Here is a 16,453-nt window from a genome sequence, read left to right as displayed (position 1 = left end):
GTCATAGAATGTTGACATCACCACAGCATCAGGGTGTACCATATGCGCTTCCATATATATAGGCAAGATTCTTTTGATGAGTCGTTGGAAAGTTGTTTTATACTATGGTGCTCCATGTTATCGTTTTTAAAAGCAATTTGCTTGTCTAGTATAATTTTGATTCAAAGAGTTTTTGTGAAGGTCTCAATATTTGGCTTTTCGGCTATTGACAAGTACTAAATATGTCAGATTTCATAAGGATAATTATATAGTTAATCACGTATTATGAGTGCCTCCTTTTAAGTTCCAAAAACAATGTCGTTTACATTCAGTTATATGTGTAATTGTTTACTATTTAATAACAATGTCAGCTCCCACCATATGGGTTGTACAATTTATATTAAACATATAATATGTATTAATCAAGCATAATACTGTTTTAATGCTTTCCAAACAATGTGGCTATTTAACCCGCTTCCAGTGGTATTTTAAATATCGCAGAGAAAACACGCACTGCGTTTCATGGGCATTTCATTCATTACAGTAGAGCTTATATTTCTTATTTTTACGCGCCGACGAAAAGTGTCACAGGAACAACATTGTATATGTGTAACTATAATGATTGGCTTAGATTGTATAAAAAATATCTGTATCAAACCACAATGAATAAGTAGTGATGACGTTCGTAGCAGACGTTGATATTATTCCCCTTTTTGTCAATTAACATGTGTAAATAAATGTATCCCGCATTGTCTTATTTTAACCCCAGATGCCTGATTTAAAAATAATAATTAGAGAGCAGATTTACTATTTTCAATACAATACAATTAATACATCTATGTTTTTCAACATAAAATACATGTTTAATTACAACTTTATGAGATCTTTTTTAAAAAGGGGAGTGTTACTATCCTCGATATGATTTGAAATAAACGTTATTCTAGATCAACATATGATAACGCATACGAACTTAACAAGCGCTTAGATACCTTAGGGATGATTGTTCAAGTGATTTGCTGCATGTAGATAAAACATGTTTTGTTTGCGGCATGGTAAATTTTGATTCTAAGTGGCACGATTTTAATAATTTTTGCAGAGGATCACAATACGAAGTAAGATAACTCGTCTTAAACCGATCAGCCGTGAATTTTCAGAGAAGAAGGTTATCGCAATAACACATGAAAATTATATTGATAGATCTGGCTACTTATAGATCAGTATGAAGAGGAATATAACGCTTTAAATCACGTTGTATAAGCCCAGGTGATATTTAAATAAGCAAGGTAAATTATAGATTCGGACTTATTGACTGAGGTACAAGTTTCGATGAGCTTGAATGTATTTTTGCAACTAGTTTCTGTTGCTGAATTCAACAATACCAGCATAGGTTGTTGTTTGCTTTTATGAAGTCGCAAATACGCCGACATTAAGGCAGAACGGAGGACAAATATATAGTCTCACAATTGTCAACGCCCTTTTCGTTCCTGTGGGCATATTTGTCGTCACTTCTCTTTCATTTGAAAAAAGAAAACTTATAGATATTAAACAATGTCTTTAAATCATCATTAACTTTACATAAACTGTGTTCGTGTTTATAATGTATGAATGTAATATGTCCTTCGCGACATCGTCATAAAAATAGGTTGACACAACAATTTTAAAGTATGTAGTTGCATTAAAAACACCATACTAAATATAGCTAAAGGTTTTGTTTAAGTTCTGGAATGTAATTTTTTTTTAAACTTCTGTTCGGTATATAGACGTCCGATTTTAAATTTCATGTTCATGGCTTTGAAAAAAACAACAAATCATGGATTTGTTTAAAAGATGGTTGATATATTATCACCTGTAAGCTGTTTTCAATGACACCTAATACGATAAAAGATTATTATTTTTGACTGATTTTTTCAAAATTATAACGAAAGATGTGGGATCCAAAAATGTTTAGGTATGTTAGATTTTAATAATACTATTATCTACTTTTGAAGTTGATTTCATTCCGTTTAATAAAGACGTCGTTGGTACACTCCGGTGAAAGAACTTAAACATATATATGTGTGTATGCACATATAGTACAGTACAGTACAGTACAGTATACTACGGTACGGAATGATGTGGTACATCATGATACGTAACGGTAAGGTACGGCCCGGTACAGTAAAGTGACTTAGTATAGCTCAGTACATTATAGTATAGTATTACCATATAGTACAGCGCAGTACAGTGCAATACAGTGCATTACATTACAGATCAGTACAGTACAGTACAGTACAGTACAGTACAGTACAGAACAGTACAGTTCAGTACGGCACAGTACAGAACAGTATAGTTTAGTAAATTATAATACATGTAGAGTATATAACGTTGCAAAAATTACAGTACATTACAGTACAGTGCAGTACAGTACAGTACAGTGCAGTGCAGTGCAGTACAGTACAGTACAGTACAGCACAGTACAGTACAGTACAGTACAGTACAGTACAGTACAGTACAGTACAGTACAGTACAGTACAGTACAGTACAGTACAGTACAGTACAGTACAGTACAGTACAGTACAGTACAGTACAGTACAGTACAGTACAGTACAGTACAGTACAGTACAGTACAGTACAGTACAGAACAGTACAGTACAGTAAAGTACAGTACAGTGTAAAACAGTGCATTACATAACAGTACAGTACTGCTCATTACGAAACGACACAGTACATTACAGTTTAATAAAGTACATTGTAATGAATAACATAGATAAAATAACGGTACATTACAGTACAGTACAGTGCAGTATACTAAAGTACTGTTGAGTGCAATGCATGTGTCTCTCGTTTGCAGAAATATCCATATGGTGTATGTTTCCATATAGATTAAAATTGCTGAACATCGACTGACTTTTTTAAGGGGTCCACATAGCTACGATTTAATATCTTAAAAAGAATCAGACCATGGAATCATACGTTTGTATTCAACCTATTTAGAAATTATAAATAAACAAAATCCTCACCATAATAGTTTGGTCTCTTCCGAGCCGAGGCAGGATTCTTTATTTGGTCGAAATAATTCTGGCAATCGCTCACTGGAAAAAATCCGCTAAGCTAAGTACTATTATAAACACTCGTAAATGGTGATTATTACATGAGCTATGTTTAGTATGATTACAAAGTATGTCAGTTAAGTTCACATACGAAATAAACCATTGCAAAACTTCTCAGCTGGCATCAGTATAAGTCACACTGCTATATTAGTTTTGTAGTACGATTACACGAAAAAGCAGCAGCACAACAGACACAGACAATATGGAAATGGATTTATCAAATACTAGTTAATCTAAATATCATGGTAAGCCAAAATGTGAAAGATAGTTGGAGAGCGTTTAAAATAAAATGTGTCTGAAATAAAACATCAGGTGTATTCGATGGATTTTCATGTAATTAATTAGTAAAGTAATGCAATTCTAATACTTGTGATGCGTTCAAATGTCCTAAGAAGACTTACAATTGGGAGTAAAAAAATGTGACAATTTTCTTTTTGGAATACAAAGTTGTGTTTTTGATCTGTTTGACTTCATGTTATAAAATCACTATTATATTTGCGTTTACTTTTGCTTTTTAAAATAATAATAGCTTAAATTAAGTTTAATTAAACTCAAATTAAGTTTAATTAAACTATTATTTATTTTGAACGCTAAAGATGTTATGATTATCTAGTGTTGTATGCATCTTTTATATTATTATTTTATGTTTATATGTGCTGCCGATTTATTATGCACGTATAATACAAATTGAATACATCAAATGTGAAACATGAATATCTTTTTACCATTTTGTGTATGATTTGTCTAATAGAACATGGTCTGAATATATCTCAACATTGTTTCAGCCAAGATTAAATCTTAGGAAAACCATTTGTCCACTTCATATTCTTCATTCATGATTATTTATCAGAATGTTTAATTTTTCAGTTATAAAGACAATGCTCCAATCAGAGTCATAAGAAGTCGAAAACAAAGTGAAAACAAAAATTAAAGAAAAATCGTTTTGATACTCTAAAAGCTACAATTATAACTATATCGTGATGATACAACGTCAGAATATTTATATTGACAAAATCGAGCAAAGGTTTGAATTTCGATCAATTCAATATCTTTTCTTAAGCGTCAATACCAAGTCATGGTAAATTATTTATATTCATTAAGCACATTAAACAGCAAATGTTTAAAGAATTACTGAATTGTAGTTTGTCTGCATTTTTAACAATTCTAGTCACTCAAAGTGCAATAGTGTAATCGACGCAAACTGTAATCAAAATTCAATACCTTATTTGACTCCTATTTTTTCAAAGTCAAAATACCATGTTAAGGCAAATGTTTAAGAAGTACTTTAGGTATCAAGAAATTTTTAATGCATTTTGGAAAATACCGTAACAGGTTGATATGATGAGATAGTTCCTCTCATATAAATTGTGGACAGTAGTAAGAACAGCTGATAGAAGCATCTTTGTAAATGAGCAATACAAAGAATGATTAGATATGTACACCATAGCTGTCTTAGATAAGTTTTTACATCGTGTTTTTGCGACGTTTCTATGTAGCCGGAATATCGACTGCTCACAAAAATGTGCACATTATCATTTTTTTTAAGGAATGCTTACTTACATATGAATGAATTTACAAAATTATTTTTAAAAGCTGTTCAAAAAGTTAAGGAAGACATTTAATCGACTCAACATATATCTCGAGATATATATGTATAAATATATGTCGCTAGGATTGAAAATATGTATTAATGATTTTACTAATATTCATAATTATAACATACATAATCACAATAACGTTTGACAAATTTTGCATTTTGTTGTCAATTATCAAATATCGCATTTTTCCGCCACATGACAGTGAATATTTGCACCGAAAACACCCCATAAAAAATACAGATTTGAATTGAAATGAGTGACTTTTTATATTCAATGGGAAAAACTTTTGCTCATTAAAAAGATAACCAAAACGTATAATATTGAATATGTTCTAGTCAATCTTGCTATTCAACGGAAATTAAAATGAGGATACTTTTGACACTGAACAAATAGCTATATGTGTAAGGTCTATTCGTTTAAATCAATCAGTACATACATTTAGTAGTTTAATTACAAACGCAGAACCAAACAATGCATGTGTGTAATTTCACAGGTGTCGTAGAATAAATTAACAAATCCTTATATCTACGAAATCTCAACATACGAAATCCATATCTTCACGCGAAACATAAAATATATTTGCCGTGAGCTACGTCGACAGCAGGAATGTTTAATACAAGTTCTTTGTTGATTGATTTAAAATTTGAAGGTCCGTTCGATAAATGTTTGATAAAGTCATCTTTTTCCGCCGTGTTTAGTATTTTCAAAAGAAATTTCATGTTTGATAAAGCCTTATGTGAAAGAAGTAACTTTATATAACATAAATTAATTTTATAAAAATGTACATTACCAGATTAAACATGCATATAGTTTATCGGTAGTTTGGCATAACATATGAGAGTTAACGTATCTTGCATGTGTCGACGTAGCTCTCGGCAAATATATTTTATGGTTCAAGTGAAGGGACTTAAATAACACCGCAGAACAACATATCAAAGATATACGGTGTTTATGTTCTTGTGGTCAAGTGGAAAATGCGCGGTTACATGCGCTTGTCACCTGACAAACGCCGCGAACCAGTCATGCGTGTAAAAGGTTTAGGTGATAAAAATTGGTTAGGTTGTTAGCTGAACTGTAGTAACGGTTTGGAAATAATTAATGTTAATAGATAGATACTGCTTTCGTATGTTGAGATTTGGTAGAAATAAGGATATGCTAATTTACTCTATGACACATGACATATTGTATTGGCGCTTACTTATCATTGGACTGCATTCTTGAATGACGTCATGACGTTGAAGAATCAGCAGATATTCCCAGAATTTACCAATTGTGACGTCATGGCCAATCCATCGGTCGAGTAACGTTATGGTCGGACTTTTTGGTTGATTCTATGAAAACAAACACAATCGTATGTACGCAATACGAGTAAGATAACAATAAATCATGTTTACAATGACTAAACCCATACGTGTTGTTGGAAACGCATATGATATGAGTAATACTGACTGATGATAATATGCTCAAATAAATAAACAGTACATACATATTGATGATAATATAATAAAGATCATGCATTTAGTTAAGTAAATATTATTTTGAAATATGTCCCATAGTCACTCAGTGGAACGCAATAAACGTAGACAAGTCCATTTCTGTTTTCATAACGATTTATTTCTTTTGATTTAATTCTAACGTAACTTTTACCATTGTTCGTAAAATATTCTAAACTACAAGCTGAATGCGGCAGCCTATCGGCCCCATGAAAATAACAAATTGTGTGACCGCAATGCCCGGCCGTGTGCGTGGTACTGTCTAGTTACCTAAATCAAAATACAGATATATACAATGAAACAGTCATTAGTGGTTTCTCTGCCTTAAATTACTTCGAGCAGGGGAGTGCACTTACTACAGAACCAATAAGAACATCAATTTTATTTTGATCTCAGCCAAGTCGGTATAGATATTCATGTTTTATTTTAAATTCCTTCTACTAAGAATCTCGTTTTCACGACACATGTAATCATAGGAACGAGATCAATAGGCCTTTGGAACGAGTAAGTAAGTATTGGGAGCGACGGAACGACTTATGAACTAGTTAGAATGACATTTCTTCCTTGTTTGTTCCTTTAACTGAGTAACTTAATAAATCGAGATAACTAACTCGTGGTTATGGCATAATCAACCAATCATAATGCATTCTGTTTAACGGATGCTTAAAAATCTGGCACAAGGGAGGTTAACATAATTCTGCACAATATTGATCAGATAGATGCACGCTTGCATTCATATTTATTGAATACGTCGTTGCCACAAGTTACTTCCTACGTCGTCCCCACGGGTAAGAAGTAGCAGTGTCGTTCTTGCGTATTACGAGTTAGTTATATCGTTACTTGATTACTCGTTCCGGCGACTTACTGACATAAATACAGAATGCGGTAGTCAGCCAACATTACATCGACCTGGGTTTATCACTTAAACATGTGAATTGAGAAGGCTTTCAACTTGCTGAGATGTAAATACTACACTAGCGTCAGAGAAGTTGGATTGAATGATATTCCATACCTCACATGAACATTGTTAAAGAGTAATGGGTTGCTGATGAAAATTAAAAAGCCCCAATTTATATTACATGCAAATACGGTGACCATTTTTAATGCGGTTTTAATTTCAATGATTATCTTTTGTTTTAATAGGTCTAAAAACAAAATGTTGCAAAACGCCATCCTTGCATAGAGGGTCCTTCAACTTTATCGTATTCTGAAGATTGTCATGGTAATCAAATAGAAAATTCCAAATCATACATAAGATAATTTAAAACGTGTGAGAATTATGGTTGTAAATTTGCCAGAGGTTTTATAAATGTTACAGAAACGTGTATGTTGATGTTTTGAAAGTGTATAAAGTATGGTTTTAAACATGTGAATAAATTACATACTGTTTAATAAATTTATGCAGCTGCGGCAACAGACAAAATACTCCTGCTGCCAGTTCAGTAATGCCTACCTTAAATTCGACGAAATCACGACAGCCTTCTTGACCTGATAGCTTTACGAGACCAGTGAAGTCATTCATAATCTCAGTTTGAATGTTGTCGAGTTCAACCTTCAACAGTTTGCCTTTGGTATCCAGATATTCTGCCAGCCTCAGTCGCGTCTTCATCTCCAGCGCACGAACAGGAATCTCGACATATTCCTCTGGGCAACCAGTCAAATTCGGCTCCGGTGAATTAGATATTGGAATTAGATATAGATATTCCTTCTTAAACCGCAATATTTTAAAAATACTTTTAAACTTCTTCATCGTGATGATTAAGGTTGATTTTGTAATTTTGTATAAAGCTATTCAACGTATTTCCTAGCGATTTCGAAAATCTTACGCATATATATAAATATATGTAAATTTACATTAACTGTCCAGTGTTTCAGTAATCGCACACAACGTTGATGAGTTATCCGGAATTATATATATATAAGGCTAAACATGTCATCGCTATATTTAAACAAAATGTAGTGACACCATGGAAAATCCAGGTACTTCCCTCGTCTTGATTTGCTTCACTAAACACGATTTATAAAGCGACTACTTAAACATTATGTAGCGAAAAGGAAAACTGCTGCTGTTTACATTTAAAATACTAGTGATTTTTACACATTTCTTGCTATGTGGATGCATACGTATGTGTGTGCGTTTTTTGTGTGAAGTTTTGTAGGTCCGCATGAAAACGCAATACGTGTTCATCCGGAGTATCCTATACTACTACCTAAATAATATTTACGTTTAAACGAATTTTGAATGAAATAAATATCCGGCTACTTATTTTTATAGATGATGTCCAATTTTTATGTGGTCAACCACAGTGAACCACCGCGCTAACACGGAAACCTCCAGATTGTCCCTTCACTTATCACTACCGCTTTCCCTTTTTGTGTACACGGCGCTGAATCAGAGGGTCTATCTGTCTGTTTGCCTGGCCGGCTGGTTGGCTGGCTGGCTTGCTGCCTGCCTGAATGCCTGCCTGCCTGAATGCATGCCTGCCTGCATGCATACCTGCACGCCTGCCTGTTTGTCTGCCTGCCCGCCCGCCCGAGAGCGCCCGCCCTACCGCCCGTCCATCAGTCTGTCTCTCTTAGAACATTGTATTCTTCATTTTTTCCTGCACAAACGGGCTTGCAACGATCGTACGACATCGCTACTTTTTAACTGTAAAACTCTTTGTATCGTAACGACATTCGTGCATTCTTTCTTAGATATAAGATAGTATGAATTCTTCATTAAATGTTCGTGAAGACAGCAATTAAGCAGCCTCGTTGTCTGGCACCGTTAACTCAGCAGTCAAGCAAGCTTGTAGGCTGGCAGCATGCACACAGTGGTCAAGAAGCTTAGCGTAAACTCAGCAGTCCAACAGCCTAGCAAAGTGTCAGCGTGAACTCAGCAGCCAAGCAGCTTAGCAGTCTGGCAGTGTGAACTCAGCAGTCCAGCAGCTTAGCAGTCTGTCAGTGTGAACTCAGCAGTCCAGCAGCTTAGCAGTCTGTCAGTGTGAACTCAGCAGTCCAGTAGCTTAGCAGTCTGGCAGCGTGAACTCAGCAGTCTAGCAGCTAAGCAGTCTGTCAGTGTGAACTCAGCAGTCCAGCAGCTTAGCAGTCTGAGAGTGTGAACTCAGCAGTCTATCAGCTTAGCAGTCTGTCAGCGTGAACTCAGCAGTGCAGCAGCTTTACAGTCTGGCAGTGTGAACTCAGCAGTACTGCAGCTCAGCAGTCTGAGAGTGTTAACTAAGCAGTCTATCAGCTTAGCAGTCTGTCAGTATGAACTCAGCAGTGCAGCAGCTTAGCAGTCTGTCAGTGTGAACTCAGCAGTGCAGCAGCTTAGCAGTCTGTCAGCGTGAACTCAGCAGTGCAGCAGCTTCGCAGTCTGTCAGTGTGAACTCAGCAGTGCAGCAGCTTAGCAGTCTGTCAGTGTGAACTCAGCAGTCTAGCAGCTTAGCAGTCTGTCAGCGTGAACTCAGCAGTACAGCAGCTAAGCAGTCTGTCAGCGTGAACTCAGCAGTGCAGCAGCTTAGCAGTCTGTCAGCGTGAACTCAGATGTGCAGCAGCTTAGCAGTCTGTCAGTGTGAACTCAGCAGTGCAGCAGCTTAGCAGTCTGTCAGTGTGAACTTAGCAGTGCAGCAGCTTAGCAGTCTGACAGCGTGAACTCAGCAGTGCAGCAGCTTAGCAGTCTGTCAGTGTGAACTCAGCAGTGCAGCAGCTTAGCAGTCTGTCAGTGTGAACTTAGCAGTGCAGCAGCTTAGCAGTCTGGCAGTGTGAACTTAGCAGTACAGCAGCTTAGCAGTCTGTCAGCGTGAACTCAGCAGTGCAGCAGCTTAGCAGTCTGTCAGCGTGAACTCAGCAGTGCAGCAGCTTAGCAGTCTGTCAGTGTGAACTCAGCAGTGCAGCAGCTTAGCAGGCTATCAGCGTGAACTCAGCAGTGCAGCAGCTTAGCAGTCTGTCAGTGTGAACTCAGCAGTGCAGCAGCTAAGCAGTCTGTCAGTGTGAACTCAGCAGTGCAGCAGCTTAGCAGTCTGTCAGTGTGAACTCAGCAGTGCAGCAGCTTAGCAGTCTGTCAGTGTGAACTCAGCAGTACAGCAGCTTAGCAGTCTGTCAGTGTGAACTCAGCAGTGCAGCAGCTTAGCAGTCTGACAGCGTGAACTCAGCAGTGCAGCAGCTTAGCAGTCTGTCAGCGTGAACTCAGCAGTGCAGCAGCTTCGCAGTCTGGCAGCGTGAACTCAGAAGTCCAACAGCTTAAAAGTCTGTCAGCGTGAACTCATCAGTCTAGCAGCTTAGCAGTCTGGCAGTGTGAACTTAGCAGTACAGCAGCCTAGCAGTCTGTCAGCGTAAACTCAGCAGTACAGCAGCTTAGCAGTCTGGCAGTGTGAACTTAGCAGTACAGCAGCCTAGCAGTCTGGCAGCGTGAACGCAGCAGTACAGCAGCTTAGCAGTCTGTCAGCGTGAACTCAGAAGTACAGGAGCCTAGCAGTCTGTCCGCGTGAACTCAGCAGTCCAGCAGCCTAGCAGTCTGTCAGCGTGAAGTCAGCAGTCCAGCAGCCTTGCAGTCTGGCAGCGTGAACTCAGCAGTCCAGAAGCCTAGCAGTCTGGCAGCGTGAACTCAGCAGTCGAGCAGCCTAGCAGTCTGGCAGCGTGAACTCAGAAGTACAGAAGCTTAGCAGTCTGACAGTGTGAACTCAGCAGTCTTGCAGTGTGAACTCAGCAGTCCAGTAGCTAAGCAGTCTGGCAGCGTGAACTCAGCAGTCCAGCAGCCTAGCAGTCTGGCAGCGTGAACTCAGAAGTACAGAAGCTTAGCAGTCTGACAGTGTGAACTCAGCAGTCTTGCAGTGTGAACTCAGCAGTCCAGCAGCTAAGCAGTCTGGCAGCGTGAACTCAGCAGTCCAGCAGCCTAGCAGTCGGCAGCGTAAACTCAGCAGTCCAGCAGCCTAGCAGCGTGAACTCAGCAGTCCAGCAGCCTAGCAGTCTGGCAGTGTAAACTTAGTAGTACAGCAGCTTAGCAGTCTGTCAGCGTGACCTAAATCTGTCCGTATAGCACCTGCAGGCCCAGGGTAAAATATGTTGTGCATGTACTTGTTTAGTCGTTTGTGCTCTTTTCGCAGTCAAACGATTTTCACGTGTTCTATTTTGTGCAGGTAACGGTAGCTATCCTGTTACAGATAAGTTGTGAAAAGTCACTTGACGACGTTGGTTTTTACACTGAATCTTGGTCTTCTTCCGCTCCCAGCTTTGCATTACTGTCTGCGTAATCATGTCCATGTAGTCTGTTGATAACGGGGATCCACTGGAGTAAAAATACTTATGCACTTTATGTTGTGTAGTTCTCCTGTGAGGTGAGGCAGATTGGTTTCTGTTGCTACTCAAAGACTTACAAAGCATTTGTTAGGAAGACCATCTGGGAGTCTTGGTCAACTTTGCTGCTGATGGTGTTTGCAGCATGGATCAATAATTCAAAATAAACTCGTTACTTGCAGTTGAGGCCTGTTTGTGTTGACACTGCCAGCAACTGAATGTGTAGTTGTTGAATACATTTGAGTGCATCAGATTAACGGCACGCGTTTATAAGGTAGTGACATATTTGACTGATTAAGTTGTGTAATGAAGTCCTTAATGTATCCTCGTCATGCTTTAAATGCTCACTAACAAATACACGGACACGATTAATAAATAATACAAACACAGTTAGATAAATCATTCTTCATGGGTACATTAGTTTTAAGACATTCAAAGCCATTGGCCTTCCCCTCTGCACATCGTCCAAATAATCTAACGTTTTCTAACGTTTTCATACAATTTGTAAACTTTTTAACAAAGCTATATCAAAGGCTTTATAAGATATAAAGACGATTTGTTGTAACTAAATAAGTTCATAATTAAATAATTAATTTATATACGTAATTGTCTACTTATAATTCAAATTATAATATACTTACACAAGAGTATGTGTGTATTTCCCGAATAATTTCTTATTAAGACATTGGAAAGTATTCCGAAGTGTTGTCCACAAAATAATGTTTCATTTAATATCATATACTTTATGTATGATTGTGTAAGATTTTTAATTAATGGCTGAGAAAGAAAAAATTCTCAACATATATTTATAAGCAACAAGTCCGCAGACCTTTGTGAGAAAATCTGTCTAGCAATGGCAAATGGAGAATAGAAGATGGCATCCATGCGTTATATCCTCCATGATTTATCTTTAATGTTACTGCTGGATGTCGTATTTGACGAAACCTCGTTTCATCGTAATTAGGTAAAAGGTTGCGTACGTATATTTTGAAATCTAAATTTTGTAACGGCAAGATATCTCAAAATTATATACTGAACATGTATCACAATGAAGCTCATCAATTATCTTTTCAAACTTTAAATGAACTTCTTTAAAGTCATTTGAATTAAGCAGTCCGTATAATACTAATATGCATAAAACAAAAATACATTTATTTACTTTGGCTGTCGAATAACATTTTATAAACTTTTACAATTAAAGTTGGATGCATAAACCCACAGAAGTACATGTATATTAAAGTACGCCTGGATTGTTCCTGGATTACGTAAGATGTAAATCAAAATCAAAAGACGCGTTTTGCTTATGTAATATGAATCCAATTACGGAACAAAAGAGACAACACGTAAACATGCACATTCGGTTAATGTAAAATCAAAAGTTCCGGACGAATGATGTTTATGCTAATAGTGTATACCATGTAAAGACACTAGCTAGCTAAATAGCAGTCCCTATTGAGAAGAGGAAACACATGTACATTACCTACTGATTTATTTGCATAAACAATTATGATTTAAATAATGACCTGACAATTTGATTGAAAAACATGATTTCAAGACACAGTAGTCAATACAATCACATACCAGTTGTTTCAAACGTTTATTTGTTGCATTTGTGTCCTTATAACCAATAAACACTTCATTCATTTCCCTGAAAGCCGGATGCATAAATTATCTTCCCAGTGTAATGATGTTCTCTTCGGTTTAAAAGGATAAACAATTTGAATTGTGTGCATACTTTGTTCACAGTTTGCTGTACTGATAAAAGAAAGACAGTTATATAGTGGGTAATAAGATAATAATTTAATTAACGACATGTGTCATTACAAAATCATGGAACGTTGCTCTTTAGTATTCTTTATGTACACGCTGTGTACAGTTTTTGCATCAGAACCATCTTGTCCAGTGTGTTCGCGATACGATTATGAAGAGAAAATACTTGAGAGAGTTATCAGAAATGAACTGGTGCTGCAGACTACCCTACAGAGTATCCGTGAAACCAACGAAAAAGTCATAGCTGGGCTACAGGCTTTGCAAGAAGAAAAAGTTAAAATAAATGCGATCTTGGAAATGATAGAAAGAAAACAGACGTATATCGAGACTTACAGTGCCAGTACACGTACCAACTTATCTAAAGCTTTACTGGAAATTCAAGAAAGATCAAATCGTATCGACAACGACACAATAGGTAAGATACACACTAGTTAATATTATGATATCAGTATGCATGTGTAATACGTGAAGATTGGTACATTTTGGAATAGAAATGAAACAGACAAGCATGATCAAGGTAAGACGAATATATTGCATTAAAAAGAGTTGTGTGTGACGAAGTGATCCGTAAAGTGATATTATGGTCATCTAACAGTATATGCGATGTTTATAGGTGTCTATCGCAACCCTTGTTTATTTTTTGTGTTTTCACATCATATACACTTATATTTGTTAATGCAGCATCAACATACTAATACAATATCCCAGAAAGAGAAAATTAATGCATTTGAATATCAACCGTAATTTCGTTTTGACAACTGACGACAGAAATGATTCGATGTACGATGTGAGTCTTAGTAGAGGACTGGGTGAGTCATGTAAAATATCGAATATAACATATATATTTTTATAAACAACTATTAGCAAGACGAGTTGTAGATAATTGGTCAGTTACCACATTTTAACTAACTATTTTGACCTGATAATTCTTGTGTGCTCAATTCAACAGTGAAATATGCCCATAATATCACTTCAACCTTTGACAAAGTCTGAAAATGAAAATAACATGATAAAGATTGTGGCTTATAATGTTTATAATAAAAATACCTGGACTTTTCTGCTATGCACCTCCTAATTATAATAAATGGTCAGTATCCAGTGCGCTGATCGGTATTTCGTGGACGGCGGATAATACTGATTCGTGTTTATCAGATTCGATCTGGTTCTTGTTTTGTTAAGACCTACCGATAGATTCATATATCTATTTTTTTTATTATTGTTATATGTTTGGGAAAATAACTTTAGAAAGGGAATTTGAAACGGTAATTATAGTGAAATTAAAAGTGTTACTTCAAATGAGGCATCACCTATTAATCAAACGAACTACGCTTTAGTGACACCTACAAACCTAAAATAATGTTAACGTAAAGATGAATAAAGTGTGTCTCTTATAATAACAACTCCTAATGACCTGTTATAAGGTATTAAATGAAATCAATCGTCAAGATCCTTTATATATATGAACCAGTTTTTTTTTACTTTTGAAACTTTATGTAATCTTTATATAAGCAAATTCAGCTTTTATCGATGGCGGTGAAAACAAAATTAATGTGTATGTTATCTGTTTCAGATGATCTCAAGACACCTTTAGTACACTTTCATGCTAGGACAGCCGCGTTGATAACCGTAAACAAAGACCTGACGGTACCGTTCCCAGTCGTAGTTGTCAACCAAGGCGTGGGATACGACTCTTCAACGGCAATGTTCACTGCTTCTGTGGCCGGATTGTACATTTTCGTTGTGCAATATTGTACGCATGGGTCCAAATGGGCAAAGCTGGTTATCGTTCATAACGAGAAACCTCTCCAGAGTGCCGGCCACTATGCCGCAGACGGCTTGGGTCATTGTTCAACAATGCAGGCCTTTGCCAGTGTCACAATCGGTGATAAAGTCTGGGTTCGAGCTACCGCAGCTAGTGACCTGTTCAATGAACCAGAAAGATCGACTTCCTTTTCCGGAATACTTGTCCACAATTGATGGTGATAGCTTTACCAACTAATGTACCAGACTCACTAAACACCAAGCGACGCATATTGCAGAACAATTGTCACACGTAATATTTCTGTTTATCGCACATTTGATCGTTTTGTTTTTTTGCGTGTGTGCAATCTGGATGTATCATCACATGTATTCTCCAAACTGACCGTGTATTTGACACATATTTTGGATTATTAACTGATTATATTTTATTCCAAACATGTTCATGTAGTATACAGATATGTTGAAATATCAAATGTAGCCAGAAATTATTGTACACATATATGTAGAATGACAGTATTGCAACTTTGCAACTGTTTGAAGTTCAAGAGACTTGTAAACAGATTTTCGTATTTTCGAAAACTCTAATTAAATATGTTTACTCACAAATCTTTAATGTTTCAAATAGTTTTAACGAATAAAACTGTTGCCTTCCTCGGGATTCAAACGCGGGACGCCTAGGAGCAAAATCTGGTTATCTACCACTACGCCACGCATGTTGTATAATGTTTCAGCAAATTATAAACGATATGTTAGCAAACCAAGTATTTTCAAAGTATCGATAAAAAGTGTCTCTCATGTTACGGGTTTTTATTATGACTATCCATTAATTAACAAATCATGTTTACATTTATCTTCGTCAGAAGTGTTATTTCGCTTGTTCAAACATGTTTACAATATTTTTAATGCTAGTATATGACATTTTTCTTATTCGTATTTGTTCTTAACTCTGATGTCCCTTCAACCTTAAGTGTTTTTTTTTTCTCGAACAAATACAATTACTTACTTTGTTGTTTCGTGAGAAGAGGAATATCGTAACTTGTCAATGTACTTAATTGACTGCGTGCACACTTTAATAAAAAGCTATGGTATAAACTAGATCCAGTCTTCTTTTAATTACATTATTTCTTGCTTGTCGATCTATAGTTATACAATAAAACTCTGTCTGAAAATTGTGACCCTATCTTTGAATATAGCAATGAAGTATTTAAAGACGTATACATAGAAACAAATATAAACAAAAGTATGCTATTGTATCTGAAGTTAGATTATATACGCTCGAGTATATAGCTCCCTTCTAAACGGCGTCGCATACAACGTTGGAACAAAACAATTAGGCCCCCAAAAAGTCGTTTTTTTTCTCGTTTAACTTTTTTAAATATGCACAACGTTATTTCCCATTTTAATAAGGATTTTCAATGACAGAAATATTTAACATCCCTTTGTTTCATATCTATCGTTGTATTTGTTGCAAAAATGATCGAATATT

General features: G+C 36.3%; 2 protein-coding genes across 2 annotated transcripts; one reads left to right on the top strand and one right to left on the bottom strand.

The window, feature by feature from the left end:
- Positions 1–2,955: 2,955 nt before the first annotated feature.
- LOC127852510 (uncharacterized) lies at positions 2,956–8,654 on the bottom strand. The gene is made up of 4 exons (XM_052386468.1): positions 8,541–8,654; positions 7,613–7,867; positions 5,865–5,997; positions 2,956–3,050 (listed from the first exon to the last, which is right to left on the bottom strand). The coding sequence occupies exons 1-4, from the start codon at positions 8,652–8,654 to the stop codon at positions 2,956–2,958; spliced, it is 597 nt and encodes a 198-aa protein (XP_052242428.1).
- Positions 8,655–13,131: 4,477 nt separating this feature from the next.
- LOC127853698 (uncharacterized) lies at positions 13,132–15,659 on the top strand. The gene is made up of 2 exons (XM_052388427.1): positions 13,132–13,621; positions 14,777–15,659. The coding sequence occupies exons 1-2, from the start codon at positions 13,249–13,251 to the stop codon at positions 15,181–15,183; spliced, it is 780 nt and encodes a 259-aa protein (XP_052244387.1). The 5' UTR covers positions 13,132–13,248; the 3' UTR covers positions 15,184–15,659.
- The last annotated feature ends 794 nt before the right edge of the window (positions 15,660–16,453 follow it).

Source organism: Dreissena polymorpha, chromosome 12 (genome assembly GCF_020536995.1).
Source record: "Dreissena polymorpha isolate Duluth1 chromosome 12, UMN_Dpol_1.0, whole genome shotgun sequence".
NCBI classification, from domain to species: Eukaryota; Metazoa; Mollusca; class Bivalvia; order Myida; family Dreissenidae; genus Dreissena; species Dreissena polymorpha.
Note: the sequence above shows the minus strand (reverse complement) of the source record. Positions and strands in the feature narration are given on the sequence as shown.